Source organism: Stenella coeruleoalba (genome assembly GCF_951394435.1).
Source record: "Stenella coeruleoalba genome assembly, chromosome: 3".
Lineage (NCBI taxonomy): Eukaryota > Metazoa > Chordata > Mammalia > Artiodactyla > Delphinidae > Stenella > Stenella coeruleoalba.
The window spans coordinates 111,059,558-111,075,525 of NC_137148.1; the positions used below are offsets into that span (position 1 = coordinate 111,059,558).

Below are 15,968 nucleotides of genomic sequence, written 5' to 3' on the forward strand. Positions count from 1 at the left end.
CAGTTTTCAATAAACTTCAGTACATAACAGTAAACTAGACCTAAAGTAAGATCTAGAAATGTACGTGGAATTCATAGAAGCACAGTCCTATTGCTAAAAGGAATAAAAGCAAGCTAATCAGCTTACCTTCCTCCCAGACACAGCACTACCCATCTATCACCACCCAAATGAAGGACCCCATGCCAGCATTAAAATGAAACACACTTATAAAATCATGGATTTATACCTTTGCCATTTATTTTTAAAATCTTATTCAAAATATTAAATAATACAATTTCAGATATGAAAAAAATTACTGCAATAAAACAGTTCAGGTGTATTTCCACTCTGCTTCCCTTCCTTATTATAACAGTAAATTGTCCACCCAAGAGCAACAATGGACTGCCCTGCCTCTTCCACCTCTACACAAACCGCATGCCCACTGGCTCATCTGGGCTTTGTGAGTGGTGTTTAACATATATTAGGGGTTATGTTTCCTAAAAAGTTGTCGTGACACTTGTAAGAAGTCAACCAGGTTTCAAATCACATATTTACATATTGATCAACTCCTTATGATAGAAAGACAGGCTAAAATTAAATACAGTAAATCATTTCCAGTTTCTATTAAAAAAGAACAAGAAAACAAAACAAATACAGGGGGAGAAAGAGTCAGCATACACATATATCCTTCATGTATACAAACAACTTCATTCAGGTATAATTTTAATTTGAAAGACTTAGATACAATATTATTTAAGTGACATGGCCCCGAAAATTTATTCAAACTTACTATAAAAAAAAAAACAAGTGAACAAATATGGTATAATTTTAAACTCTGCCCCTAGCTTGAAAGCTTGGAGAAACCCTTGCTACAATCAGTTGCTAAGTAAAAGCAATTATTCACGTATTTAAAATTTTATGACAATTTCTACCTCTAAATTTAATTCAGTAATTCAAACCAAAAAATGCTCTCTATAACATTTTATTTATGTCCACTGCAAACTGCAGAGTCTCTACTGCAGAATTTCTAGACAACTTTATTAATGTGTTACTTAAAATTGTGGTCAGAATGAGCAATAATAAATTATGTATAAATTATCCAAAAATATCCAAAGCAATTTTCCTGGAAGAAAAAAATGTTACTTATATATAAAGCATTATTACATACATCCTTACATACATAGATACAGTTTGACAGCACAAAGAAATGTGTGCTTAAGAAACAGTATTTGGATGGCAGAAAGAGAATCTGAGTCAGCAGTATCAGATGTGTTAGAATTTAATTGTAAGTTTGGGATCTTTTAAAAGTAGCATTACTAACACTTCCAGAAAAAGAACAATAAAGAAATCTAAAACAATAAAAACACGTAATGCTTAGCTCCACATTTTGGACACCTGATTGAATTCAACTCTAAAAATGTAGATAAAAAAATTATATACTCCTTGTTCATGAAACTTAACTTCCAAAGCACCAAGGCAAAATAAAGAGAGGCCCACCTCTCATTTAAGTACTAACTGCCAATGGCGAACATCTGCACAATATCATATAAAAAGTCAAGCAAATAAAATTATGTAATAAGCTAACACAAATCACAGTGCTTTAAAATATATAATCATTGGTAATCTTCAGAGAAGGCATTGCCTCATTAACATTCTGGTCTAGACGATGATATTCCACTGTTTTCGAACAAAGACCATCACGCCATTTCCTGCTTTGAACCAGAAGGAAAATCTGGAATAAAACAAAATAAATCAGATATGCAAAAAAGAAAATAGAGGACATGCTAAAAGTTTTTTATAACAAGTGAAGTATCTCTCTCCTAGGTTCCCAAATACAAAAGTAAAATGTCAACAACAAAAGGGCTATTTTGTTTTCCATCTTGTAAACAAGGTGAGACAGTGCTTTTTAATTTTTAATGTACATAGGAATGCCTATTAAAGACTGATTCCTGGCGTCTCTCTTCAGAGATGAGTTAGTAGATTGCAGTGGAGTCCAGGAACCTACCTGTTTAACAAGTCCCTTAGGTATTTATAATAGAGATGGTCCAACACTAAACACTGGAATAAAATATCACTGGCATTCAAAATTTTGTCCACCTACAAATATTTACAGAGCTAGTGACAGACCACTAAACCACAAATAACCAAAGGGTTTGTTTGCTTGTTTTCTGAGTCAAAACAACAAGTAAAATATTAGAATCACTGATTCTCAAAGCTGGAAGGCATTGTGAAATTCTCTGGTCCAGTTCTATCATTTCGCAAGTGAGAAAATCAAGGTCCCAAAGGGGAAGGTGGCTGCCAGGAATAACAAAGCAAGTTACAACAAAGTCAAGACTGAGAATTCCTGGCCAATAAGTATTAAAAAGGACATTGTGGGGCTTCCCTGGTGGCACAGTGGTTGAGAGTCCGCCTGCCGATGCAGGGGACACAGGTTTGTGCCCCGGTCCGGGAAGATCCCACATGCCACGGAGCGGCTAGGCCCGTGAGCCATGGCCGCTGAGCCTGCGCGTCCGGAGCCTGTGCTCCATCTGCAGCAGGAGAGGCAACAGTGAGAGGCCTGCGTACCGCAAAAAAAAAAAAAAAAGAAAAAGCACATTGTGCTTGATCTCCCTTTAAATGTTTAAAAAGCTTAACTATTTAGCTCTGGGACTACACAGTGCCCAGATGAACCTTCACACTAAATTATCCATTCAGTCCTATTTATGCCTCCTCTGCCTCACGTAGTCCAACACACCAACTCCAGTACAGCAGTGTTCATCACAATATTATTTCTGAACCAAAAACTGAAAACCATCTAAATACTCAGCAGGAAAATAGCCAAATAAATTATGTAGCTATTAAATCATGTTTTTAAAGAATATTAATGATATGAAAAATGCTCATGATTTGTTAGGTAAAAGGGAAGATACAAAACTCTATATGAAATAATCAAATTCATTTAAAAATTAACATACACATATATGTCTGAACTATACACACATTTACAGACCAGAAATATACCAAAATGTTAATAATGCTCAGCTTTGGGTAGTAGCTTATATTTTCTTTTCTACACTTTTCTGTGTCCCTAAAAAAGACATGTAATACTTTAACAACCAGGGAAAAAAGTTATCAAAATATCATAAAGTTCAGTGCTTAATAAATTAGAAGTCTTAAATTAACAATCTCTCTCCACAAGCACTCCCAGTGAAGTAGCAATGCTAAGTTAAGATACAAAACATTTTTTTTTAAAAATCACTGGGCTTTGGTTTTGCTCAATAAAAATATTTTGGCTTCTTTTTTCAGAAGCACATGTAGTAAAGCATTCTGTCTTTCATTTGTTAAAATACACCACAAATTTATAAACTGATATGAGACATCTTGATATTTTACCATCAACAGAAACCTGACCAAAAAAGAAAAAACTCTGAATCAGCAGAAGTATTAATAAGAAATATGACTGAGATTATAGAGGGCAACTAGAGGGGGTGAAAAATCCCAAACTTACCTTCCTTTTGTTGTGATATGTAATATAAACAACAGCAACACAAAAAGCAAAAATAATAAGATGGAAAAAGAAATGGCTATCTTCCTCTTCTATATTTGAGGGTGGGGTCTTAAAAGATCTCACTGACTGTTCAATTTCCATATAGCTCCTGTTTTCTTCCAAGGCCTCATTGGACTCATCGTCCCGGGGGCTGGTGGTCCAGTCGTAGTCTGGTTCTCCATAATCTCCATTGTCCAGAGTGTCTTTGGCAGTGGACGGAGAACTATTCAGTGTGAGAAGATCCTCCTCCTCTATGCTAGGATCTTCATTGTTATCAGCTTCCTCTTGGGACAGAGAAGTAGTAGGCGAGGGATGAGGGGACAGAGATGCCACTCCACTTTTTTCTGTACTAGTTGTGTGAGAGAGAGTGATGTTGATTTGGGAAACAGAAGGTTTGGTTTCATTTGTTAAAGCATCCATATTTGGAGTAGAAACATGTGACTTCGGTACAGTCTGGCTCGGCGAATCAGCCTGTGATAGAGCTAAAATAAGTAAATAAAGAACATTAAACTGAAATCTTCAAATTTATCTCCACCAAGCTAGAAGCACATATACCTAAATTTTCCACTAAGCTAGGATCAGCCACCTGTCTTTCTGTTCTGGGGTTGGGGTAGAGTCTGGGTCCTGAAGTCAAACCTCTGTGAAATGAAAACAGAGGGTACAAGCTCTGTGTGAACTTTGCCACTGTGACCTAAAGTCAAACCCCTCTCTATTCTTTCTTTTCTTTTTCTTACAGTGGCAGGCTATGTAATGCAGTAGGTCTCTTATGCTGCTTAAGTTGTTACTATCTGGCAAGGCAATTGTTATCTGATGAATATTTCATTTTTTACTTCAATTTATTTCATTTTAACTTTTTCATTTTTTTATTTCATTTTAAATTCAATGCCCAAAATTGAGATATACATGTAATGCTGTCAGCAATTATACTGTATTTTCCTAGTCCGTTCACCCTTCTACTCCCTTAGCAGACCATTCACATTTCCTCTGTCCTCAAACTTCTAACACCTTCTCTGTTGTCCTCATTTTTAAAGGCTAACATCACTTCCTAATTTCTCTGAGAAAAATGAAGCCATCAAAAGAGAACTTCCATGTACTACCAGAACTCTAGGCTCATAAGTCCAGCTGCCTACCTGATATCTCCTCTTAGACGTCTGTCATTCAAATTAACATGTTCAAAATGAATTCTGACTTTGGCTTCCAGGAAGATGGAGTAGATGTATTTTTCCCTATTCTTCCCACTAAAAACAAATTAAAACCCTGCATATTACATATAAAATAACATAAGATGACTCTGAAAGGTGGAAAGAATAAGGCAGAGTGGTTAGAGACCTGAGGACATGAGAAACAACCCAGTGGTGACTTTTCTGGATTTTCTTTTTACCTCACATATTCCAGACTTGAGCTGAAGAGCCCAGCAACCTGGAAACACCACGGGTGTGGACAAAAAGGGCCACCCAAAAAGCCTGCTCTCTTTTGCCAGGAGATCAGGAGAGAGGCAGCCTAGCAAGAAAGAAAACTTTTAGACAGTGACTGCTCTACTCCAAGCAAACAACACAGAAAAAACTGTGGCTCCACTCACACCTACACCAGCAAAGACCGAGTGGGGAGCCTAGATTTCCACCCTCACCAAGCTGTAATGAGGTGCCCCTTCCCCTCCACAATAGGATGATGTCAGAGGAGGCCTAGTGAACAGTCAAGACTTTAACCATGGTCTAGCAGTAATGAGGCCACCCCCAACAATATGTCAGTGCAGACCATGAGGGGAGCCAAAACTCCCACCCCTGCCCAGAACTAACAGGACCACCACCACCCTTCAGGTGCCAACACAGATCAAGTGGAGACCCTAGATTTCTAGCTCTACCTGCCAGTAATGTGCACCAATCCCCACCTCCCCTGCCAGAGCAATGTCATAAAAAGCCAACTAAAAGAGAAAGTTTCAGACCAGAGTCTTAACAACACGAAGTACCACAATTTACCCCATACAAAATACATAATTTGAATAGCCCTTTAACTATCAAGGAAACTGAATTTTTAATTTTAAAACTCCCCAAAATCAAATCTCCTGGCCCAGATGGTTTCACTGGAGAATTCTACCAAATGTTTAATGAAGAATTAACACCAATTCTACACAATCTCTTCTAGAGACTTGCAGAGGAGGGAACACTTCACAATTCATTTTATGAAGCTAATATTATTATCCTGATACCAAAACCAAAGCCACTACAGAAAAAGAAAATTACAGACTGATATCTTTCATGAACAGAAATGCAAAAATCCTTAACAAAATATTAGCAAATAGAAATCAACTTTAGGACTTCCCTGGTGGCGCAGTGGTTGAGAATCCACCTACCAATGCGGGGGACATGGGTTGGAGCCCTGGCCCAGGAAGACCCCACATGCCGCGGAGCAACTAAGCCCGTGTGCCACAAATACTGAGCCCGCGTGCCTAGAGCCCGTGCTCCGCAACAAGAGAAGCCACCACAACGAGAAGCCCACGCACCGCAACTAGAGAAAGCCCACGTGCAACAACAAAGACCCAACACAGCCGAAAATAAATAAATGAATAAATATTTTTTAAAAAGAAATCAACTTTAATATAAAGTTCTCTGGTGGCCTAGTGGTTAGGGTTTTCGCTGCCGTGGCCCAAGTTCAATCCGTGGATGGGTAACTGAGATCCCACAAGCCACGCAGTGCAGCCAAAAAAAAAAAAAAAGAAAGAAAGAAATCTGCAATATATAAAAAGAATGATACTCCATGATCACTAAGGTTTATTCCATGGATGCAAGACTGGCTCAATACTCAGAAATCAAAGTAATCCACCATATTAACAAGCTAAACGAACCTCAGCCTAAGTCTCACACCTTTTACAAAAATTAACTAAAAATGTATCACAAATTTAAATGTAAAACTACACAGATTTTTTAAAGAAGATTTAGGACAAAATCTTCAGAATCTAGGACTAGACAACAAATTCTTTGACCTGATACCAAAAATACATAAAAGGAAAAATTCATAAATTGAATTCCATCAAATTTTTTTTAATTTATTTATTTTATTTATTTATCTTTGGCTGCTTTGGGTCTTCGTTGCTGCACATGGGCTTTCTCTAGTTGCAGCAAGTGGGGGCTACTCTTCGTTGCGGTAGAGTAGGGCTTCTCATTGCGGGCTTCTCATTGCGGTGGTGTCTCCTGTTGTGGAGCACGGGCTCTAGGCACACGGGCTTCAGTAGTTGTGGCACGCAGGCTCAGTAGCTGTGGCTCGCGGGCTCTAGAGCACAGGCTCAGTAGTTGTGGCGCATGGGCTTACCTGCTCCGTGGCATGTGGGGTCTTCCCAGACCAGGGCTCGAACCCGTGTCCCCTGCATTGGCAGGCAGATTCGTAACCACTGCGCCACCAGGGAAGCCCAATTCCATCAAAACTTAAAAACTTTTTTCAGTGAAAGACCTTCCTGTGAGGATGAAAAGGCAAGCTACAAAGTGGGAGAAATATTTGTAAGCCCCATACCCAACAAAGGCCTAGTATCTAGAATACATAAAGTGAAAAAGCAAACAATCCAATTAGAACATGGGCAAAAGACATAAAGAGACGTTTCACCAAAAAGAACATACAGATGGCAAATAAGCACATGAAAAGATGTTAACCATTAGGGAAATGCAAATTAAAACCTCAGTGAGAGGGCTTCCCTAGTGGCACAGTGGTTACGAATCTGTGGTCACAGAATCCGCCTGCCAGTGCAGGGGACACGGGTTCGAGCCCTGGCCCGGGAAGATCCCACATGCCGTGGAGCAACTAAGCCCGTGTGCCACAACTACTGAGCCTGATCTCTAGAGCCCACAAGCCACAACTACTGAGCCCACATGCCACAACTACTGAAGCCTGTGCACCTACAGCCTGTGCTCCACAACAAGAGAAGCCACGACAATGAGAAGCCCGTGCACCTCAACAAAGAGTAGCCCCCACTCACCCCAACTAGAGAAAGCCCACACACAGCAACGAAGACCCAACACAGCCAATAATTAATTAATTAATTTTTTTAAAAAAACTCAATGAGATATCACTGCACACCTATCAGAATGGCTAAAATAAAAAATAATGACAATGCCAAATGTCGGCAAGGATGCAGAGAAACAAGATCACTCATATGTTGCTGCTGGTAATGTAAAATAGGACGACCATTCCAGAAAACAGCTTGGCAGTTTCTTAAAAAACTAAATGTGCAACTACCATGTGACCCAGCAGTTACAGTCCTGGGCATTTATCCCAGAGAAATGAAAACATGTTCACATAAAAATCTGTACATAAATGTTTATAGCAGCCTTATTCATAATAGCCAAAAACTGGAAACAACCCAGATGTCCTTCAATGGATGAAAGGTTAAACAAAGTGTAGTACATCCATACCATGGAATATTACTCAGCAATTAAAAGGAACAAACTATAGACAAATGAAACAACTTAGAAGAATCTCCTGAGAATTATGCTAGGTGAAAAAAGCCAATCCCAAAAAGTTACATACCATATGATCCCATGTATCATATTCACAAAATGATAAAATTGTAGAAATAAAAAAGATTAGTGGTTGCCAGGATTTCAGGAGGGAGTAGGGATAGGAAGAAAGTGAGGATAACTATAAAAGAGCAACAGGAAAGATCCTTATGGTGATGTTAATGCTCTGTATCTTGATTGTATCGATATCAGTATCCTGGTTGTGATATTATACTACAGTTCTGCAGGATGTTATCACTGGGAAAAACTGGGTAAAGGGTACACAGAATTTCTGTATTTTATTTCTTACAACTGCAAGTGAATCTACAATTATTTCAGAATGAAAAGGTTAAAGAAATGCATTTTTTCTTCCCACTCCAAAAAGAAAAAACAAAGAAACAAAAACAAAAACTTGTTCTATCTATAGTCTCCCTCTCAGTTAATGGCAACTCCATTTTTCTGTTACTCAAGCCAAAAGCCTTGGAGTCATTATTTTAACACCCCACATCCAATCTGTTTCTCTGCCTTCAAAATATATGCAGAATTTGAAGAGTTTTCACCCCTCCATTGCTACTGCCTAGTCCGAGCCACCACAATCTCCCCTGGATTATTATGGTAGCCTTCTAAATGATCTGTATGCTTCTCCCTTAACCCCTAGTGTCCACTCTCAACATAACAGCCAGAGTCATCCTGTAAAAACTTAAGTTAAAATGACGTTACTCCTCTGCTTAAAACCATCTAGTAGCTCTCCATTTCCCTCAAGAGTGAAATTCAAAGTCTTTATAATAGCCTATAAGATCCTATATGATCTGGTCCCCATTATCTCAATGCTGTTATCTCCTACTAATCTTCCTAACTATTCTATCCCCACTGCCTACTTAACAGATAGCAGGCATTCAATAAATATTTATTGAAAATGCTCAACTCTCACCACAAATCCTACACTGCTTCCCAAGTAGCGTTTTTGCACCTACTACACCCTCTGAAAAGCCTTTCTCATAGTTCTCAGCCAGGTAAGACCCCGCCACTCTTCTAAGGATATCTCCAACATCACCCTATTTGTTGCTGTAACTCCAATACCTAGCACCAAGTAGGAGCAGAATTAATAAATATTGTTCAAGGAGTAAAAATCTGGAAGTTGGGACTTCCCTAGCAGTCAGTGGTTAAGACTTGGCGCTTCCACTGCAGAGGTCAAGGGTTCGATCCCTAGTTGGGGAACTAAGTTCCCACATGCCACAAAACACAGCCAAAAAACACGTGGACGTTATATACAAGAAAACAAACTAGGACTTCATCTGAAACATTTGATGTAAATTAGATCAACCTCCTGGACTGCCACTCCTTCAAATGAAAGAGGTTGATCCAGTCAGCTATAAAGAGTATTCGGAACACAGTGATAACTCTGACTTTATGGATTTGTTTCAGTTTATATATATATACATATATATATATAAACTTTAGACTTTTACATATTGATATATGTTCCATTTCTACCCTTTCTTATTTGATATCACCTCTCTAGTTAAAACTTAACACTTTAAAATTAAAATTTTTTAATTTAATTCTCTCCTACTGGTACCTTTTTAAAAACTGCCTTAAAATAAACTATATCAATATTTCTCGAACAAGAATGCAGAAGACCCTGAGAATTCATTCACACACTGAATTCTGGGAAACAATGCCTTAAAAATTAAATACACATTAAATAAATTTAGGCAACATCTAGGAGCAATATGATGGTCAATGTAGAAAGCAGGCACTTTTGAAATGGCATGGCCAGACTAGGTCAGACAGTGAGCATCCAGTGATCCAAAATAACACTTACATTAACTTCTTTAAACTTTACCAAAACAAAAACATCTGTAAAAAGTCTTACAGATTGTCAAGAATATACCCAAGCACTGAAATTTTAAGAAACCTAATATGGAACAAGTTTAAATAAATCTGATATAGAAACTTTCTAACTTCCTATGCTTACTTGAAGTTTGGAATGCAATATATTCTAGCTAGACTTTAATTTTCTTATTACAAGAGTAATTACTTTGAAATCACTTTACCATAAGGCACGCTTACAAAAAACATTTATATTACCCAAAGCTTTACACATGCTACACTGTACTACAATGGAGCTGCTTCCCTATTAAAAGCATACATGTTAGTTTTCATTTAAGTTATTTTCAATAGGGAATAATCTGAATTTAAAATTGATATATACAAAAACTTAATAAAAGAAAACCATTCCCTGAAATGTCCTAGTATAGTTGGAGCAATGTTTATGGGGCCTTAACAAATAAAAAAAGACAAGAGGACACCTTAATACTCCACACTCACCCTGCTTACCCACACACCAGAAAATTTTCAACCATCTCTTAAGAGAAAAAGTTGTTTTTGAAACTATAGTTACCAGCTACATATTCCCCAAACTGTATATCTTAAGCACTCCAGCAAGAAATATAAATGCTTAAATGTCAGTTTTTTCTTAGATGATTAAATGACCAAAACAACCATGCTACTTAGGAACTTTAGGAACAGGAGTATCTGCATCAACCAGAGAAATCCTCATTATATTTTACTAACAATGAAAGGGTCTTGGGAAAATGGGCCACAGTCCTTTCCCACTGAGTTACAAACACTTCTGGGAGGGTGGTCCAGGTGCCCTGCCCTCACGGCTGCTGGGGAAACCCAAGTAAGTAACCACAGCACTGTAGTACAGGAATGTATGGCTAGACAGCCCCTGTTGGCAAATAAATGAACACTATCCCATTTATACTGTTTTTCATCTGAACTCAAACAAGATTTAGGCAGAAAAAGAAGGATCATGTCTTGGCCTGAAATAAAAAAGGGACTACTAAACAAGATACTGCTTAATCATTATAAATTCTTATTAGTGGATTTGTTCCCCCTAAGTCTCAGGCCATGGTCTACAGGTTTCCTCTTTTCTCAATAAAGCCTTCAATATCTTGATTCACAATGTAACATTTCTAAGAAAAGGAATACTTAATCGTGCAGCACTATTTGCAATAGCCAAGATATGGAAACAACCTAAGTGCCCATGGATCAATGAATGGATAAAGAAGTTGTGGTACACACACACAGTGGATTATCATTCAGCCACAAAAGAGAATGGAATCTTGCCATTTGCAACAACATGGATGGATCTTGAGGGCATTATGCTACGTAAAATACGTCAGTCAGAGAAAGACAGATATATGATTTCATTTACATGCTACGTGAAATACATCAGTCAGAGGAAGACAGATATATGGTTTCATTTACATGTGGAATCTAAAAAACAAAACAAAACAAATAAAAACAAATTAAAAATCTAAACTCATAAATACAGAGAACAGAATGGTGGTTGGCGGGGACAGGGGCAGGGTGGAGGTGAAGGGAATCAAAAGGTACAAACTTCCACTTATAAAATAAATAAGTCATGGGGATGCAATGTACAGCACGGTGACTATAGTTAATAATACTGTACTGCATGTCTGAGAGTTGCTAAGAGTAAATCTGACAAGTTCTCATTATAAGAAAAAAATGTTAACTATGTGTGGTGATGGATGGTAACTAGACTTAGTGTGCGATCACAGTGTATACAAACATCAAATCATTACGCTATACACCTGAAACTAATATGTCAATTATACCTCAATTAAAAAATAAATACTTAAATCCTACAGATCCATTGAAATGAAGCAGGGTTGTCTGGTTAACCCAGGACACAGAGAAGGGGGACCATGTTTACAAAGAATCTCCCTTGTCCCAGAACTCCTCTTCTCCTCCCAAGACCCTCAGGAGTCCAACGCCCCAGCATTCTGGCTCTTTACCAAGCCCCGGAACCTCCCAGTCCTCACAGATGCACCAATACTCAAAGATAGCTCTTTTCCTTTCACTTTCGCTCTCCAAATTATTCCATCAGCTCGGCCCGGTCAGTGCCCCTACCCATCTTCGTCTTTACCGCTGATCTCACCCGTTCTGGAAAGCCCCCGCCTTCCCTTGGCCCAGCTAAACCCCTGGGCACCCGCACCTGACCTTGGGACTCTCTCTAGACACCACACCTCTTACTCTCGGCTGTCTCCTCAGCACCTGTCCCCTCTGTGCTCTCTTCTAGACCCTCCTAACTCCCATATCTGTAAAGAAAAAAAAAGAACGTTGCATGCCATTCCAGTTCTACAAGAATCAAGCTATTAGCCACTGCAGTTGCCCACCTACAGTGGACCTGAGGGGAACTAAGGATGGAGAAAAACAGGATGAAGTATTCTGTTTTGGATACACGGGTCCTAGACAGGTAAGATGCATACCTAAGGAAGAATTTCAATAACCCCAGATTCTTGCGTCTTCCCATACAAAGTACTAAAATTATGAACTTCAGATGTCTGTTCTTTATGATGAGCAGTAATCTTCTGATGTTTGACTACATGTTTTTTTCCCAGCAAAAAATTCATCCATTAACCTGGCTCCTGCCTCACCTCTTCGAACAATTTCTCAGAACTGAGAAACTGGCTCCCCCCGCTACAGCCTTCAGTAAGACACTGAATAAACTCACAGTTCTTACAGTTGTGCGTTTTTGTTTGTAATCGACACCTCCAAGGGATCTTAGAGACCGCATCACCGCCATTCTCTGTGGCAACCCATTTTTCAAGACTCTAGACACCACCACCACTCTTCCCTCCCCGCCCATCTACACGCTCGCTGCCTGGGTCCCTGCAGCTCTCAACCCCACTTCTCAGGCCTCTTGGAGACCCCACCTCCACAGACCCCTTCAGACAGCCTATTCTCCCTCTTCGGGGCTGTAGAGACCCTGCCCCTCTAGACATCGCCACCTGCTCCGGACACTCGGAAGCGCCCGTTCCCTGGTCGGGCCCGTCTTGGCGTTCCGCGCCCGCGCCCGGGCCCTCCCCGTCTTCCCGCGACCTCCCTACCGCCACGCCCCATTTACCACTGGACGCAAGCAGAAGCGCCAGGACCAGCGGCAGCGCCAGCCCTCCGGGGACCTGGATGGCCGGCCTGGGCCGCAGTTTCGCTTGCTGGGCGCTCCTCATCCTCCTCAGGGTGGCGGCGGCCATAACGGTCTCGGCTGCGAGCCTGCGCGGTTGCTAGGCTCTACGTCATGACGTCAGACACTGCGTATGGCATCGCGGCCGTAGGCGTTTACGTCCCAACGTGATGACGTGTCAGCCTGGAGTTGGGTTCTGGGAGCCGGAAATGAGGGAGAGTGTTAGCGGGAATTGGGGCAAAGGGAACCACCAGAAACTCGGCTGCAAGCTAAGGATGTATTGTGTAAGGTGTGAAGAGAGTCAGAACGAGCCCCTTCTTCCCACGTGATGGGCTAGTATCAGCTAATAACTTTTAGAACATTTTGAGGAGTATCCATCTGTGTAATAGACTGATCCCAAAAGAGAACTGCCCTCCCCCTCCCAAAGGCAAAGGGGGACCTGACTGCTGGCGCAGTGGTTAAGAATCCGCCTGCCAATATATAGGGTACACGGGTTCGAGCCCTGGTCCAGGAAGTATCCCGCATGCCGCGGAGCAACTAAACCCCTGTGCCACAGCCACTGAGCCTGCGTTCTAGAGCCCATGAGCCACAAATACTGAAGCTCACGCGCAGGGAGCCTGTGCTCCACAAGAGAAGCCACCGCAATGAGAATCCTGAGCACCACAACAGAGCGTAGCCCCTGCTCGCCGCAACTAGAGAAAGCCCGTGCGCAGCAACAAAGACCCAATGCAACCAAAAATGAGAAAAGGCAAAGGAAATAAATGTTGAGTGGGTGGTGGGATTTTAGGTTGGTGGTATTTTAGGTTAAGTGTTCTATTTTTAACATTTCCCCATAATCTTTTATTACTTCAACAAATACTTAGTACCTGTCCATATTTCAATATACAGCACTGAACAAAACACTTTTGTGGAATTTATTTTTCTGTGAGGGAGACTATAGTGTAAAATACATACTATATACAATGGTAAAGGTATTATGGAGGAAAAGCAGGGAAGTGGGCTAGGAAAGAGGTGTGCAAACAGCTTCCACATTTCCTACAATAAGCTTCTTTTAAATGTTGTTAACTTAAACCCCCCAGAATATGAAAGTGCAAATTTAGAAACTTCCAGGAAGTTCCCTTAGGGCCCTAGCCACAATGCTTTGGTCTGTGTGTTCTGTGAATATTTTCTTAATGTCTATAGGCTTCAGCTCGTAAAATTACATTTGATTGATTTGCAGGAAAATCAGCATGGCATGAAGCAAGACATTTATTTTACCCCACAGCTTCACCACTCTGGTCTCCATGATTTCCTCAGAGGATTGCTGCTATCCCCCAGAGACAGTTGAGCTGCCTCTTTGAAGAGAGAAAAGCCTGTGTTCTCCTCAATCTGGTTTCCTTTAACATTTTATCTGGCACTAGTGACCGCTCAAAAACACAAACTCTGTGTTGTTAAGAAAACTAAGAGGTCATTCATCTATTCATTTCCTTAAGCCCACCACAAGCCCAGATAGACTGAATGGTGCACTTATTGCAAAACTTCCAGGGTAGCCAGGGTACAAAGTCTTCCCAAGTTCCCCTGGAGCTTTCCCTCTGTGAGTACAGAAATCTTCACTCAGTTTAACGAATAAGCCTCTCAGTTCTAGCTTCTGCATGTTGGGAGATTCAGACTTAATCAGGCCTTTTTCCTGTAATAAACACACCTTCAATCCTCTCTTCTTTGTCCACTTTGTTCCTTTGGCCCCATACCAGATTATTTCAATTCTCTTACTGGTGAGATATCATGAACTCAAGGCATTTTGCACAATACTCTGACATGCAACAACCAGAAAATATGTAAATGAGAGGAAAATATTCCCTCAGAGGGCCCTTTGTACATTTCAAAATACCAAAAATGCAACTGGCTTCTGACTGGATGTACCCAACAACCATTATGGACAAAAATCTCTGGACACATTTAATAAAGTGAACTTTGAAATAGCTGCGGGTCCTTATGAACCTGATGAAGACAGTATAACAAATACTGAGGCCAGCAGGTTTAGGGTGACCAGTTACACAAAATGCTGGAAGTAAATCTGATACCTGTTGGGAATTGTCACTTCCAAACGTCCATAAAAAGGAATTCTGCCTAAAAATATTTATCATTGAATAGGAAAAACTATCTAGGGCTTCCCTGGTGGCGCAGTGGTGGAGAATCTGCCTGCCAATGCAGGGGACACGGGTTCATGCCCCGGTCCAGGAAGATCCCACAGGCCGCGGAGCAGCTGGGCCCGTAAGCCATGGCCCCTGAGCCTGCGCGTCCGGAGCCTGTGCTCCGCAACGGGAGAGGCCACAACAGTGAGGCCCACGTACCGCAAAAAAAAAAAGAAAAAAAAAAAGTCTACATTTGATGAAGCTGGATAATGTATATGCAGAGTTGTTCCTATTCTATTGATACTTCGTAAACGTTTGAAATCCGTGTTATTTTTTTTAATATATATGGCAGAATTCTGAAACCATATCCAATGACCCATGCCTTTATATGATCCCCTGCCCTTGAGTGTGGGAGGAATCTGTGAATATGATGGGATATCACTCCTGTGATTAGGTTATGATGTGTGGACAGTTGACTTTAATGGGAGATTATCCTCAGTGGACCTGACCTAATCAGGTGAGCCCTTAAAAGGACAGGAATGCTTATAAAATAAATAAGTTATGGGGATGTAATGTACAGCATGGTGACCATAATTAATTGTACTGCATTATTTATTTGAAAGTTGCAAAGAGAGTAGATCTTAAAAGTTCTTATCCCGGGCTTCCCTGGTGGCGCAGCGGTGGAGGGTCCGCCTGCCGATGCAAGGGACACGGGTTCGTGCCCGGGTCCGGGAGGATCCCACATGCCGCGGAGCGGCTGGGCCCGTGAGCCATGGCCGCTGGGCCTGCACATCCGGAGCCTGTGCTCCGCAACGGGAGAGGCCACAACAGTGAGAGGCCCGCGTACCGCAAAAAAAAAAAAAAGTTCTTAT

The 15,968-nt window shown here is 40.7% G+C and overlaps 1 protein-coding gene across 1 annotated transcript; it reads right to left on the reverse strand.

Annotated features, from left to right (window-relative positions):
• Positions 1-221: 221 nt before the first annotated feature.
• Positions 222-13,124, reverse strand: LOC307184607 (keratinocyte-associated transmembrane protein 2). The gene is made up of 3 exons (XM_079918220.1): positions 12,929-13,124; positions 3,467-3,987; positions 222-1,711 (listed from the first exon to the last, which is right to left on the reverse strand). Exons 1-3 carry the CDS (start codon positions 13,053-13,055, stop codon positions 1,580-1,582), a joined length of 780 nt encoding a protein of 259 aa, XP_079774346.1. The 5' UTR covers positions 13,056-13,124; the 3' UTR covers positions 222-1,579.
• Positions 13,125-15,968: the final 2,844 nt, after the last annotated feature.

Bases quoted from the DNA above. Each gene is read 5' to 3' on its own strand.
- LOC307184607 (XM_079918220.1), bottom strand. From the start codon at position 13,055: ATGGCCGCCGCCACCCTGAGGAGGATGAGGAGCGCCCAGCAAGCGAAA. The intron at 3,988-12,928 runs GTAAATGGGGCG...TACTTATTTTAG, and splicing joins GCTTCTGCTTGCGTCCAGTG to CTCTATCACAGGCTGATTCG. The intron at 1,712-3,466 runs GTAAGTTTGGGA...GTTTTATTCCAG, and splicing joins CATATCACAACAAAAGGAAG to ATTTTCCTTCTGGTTCAAAG.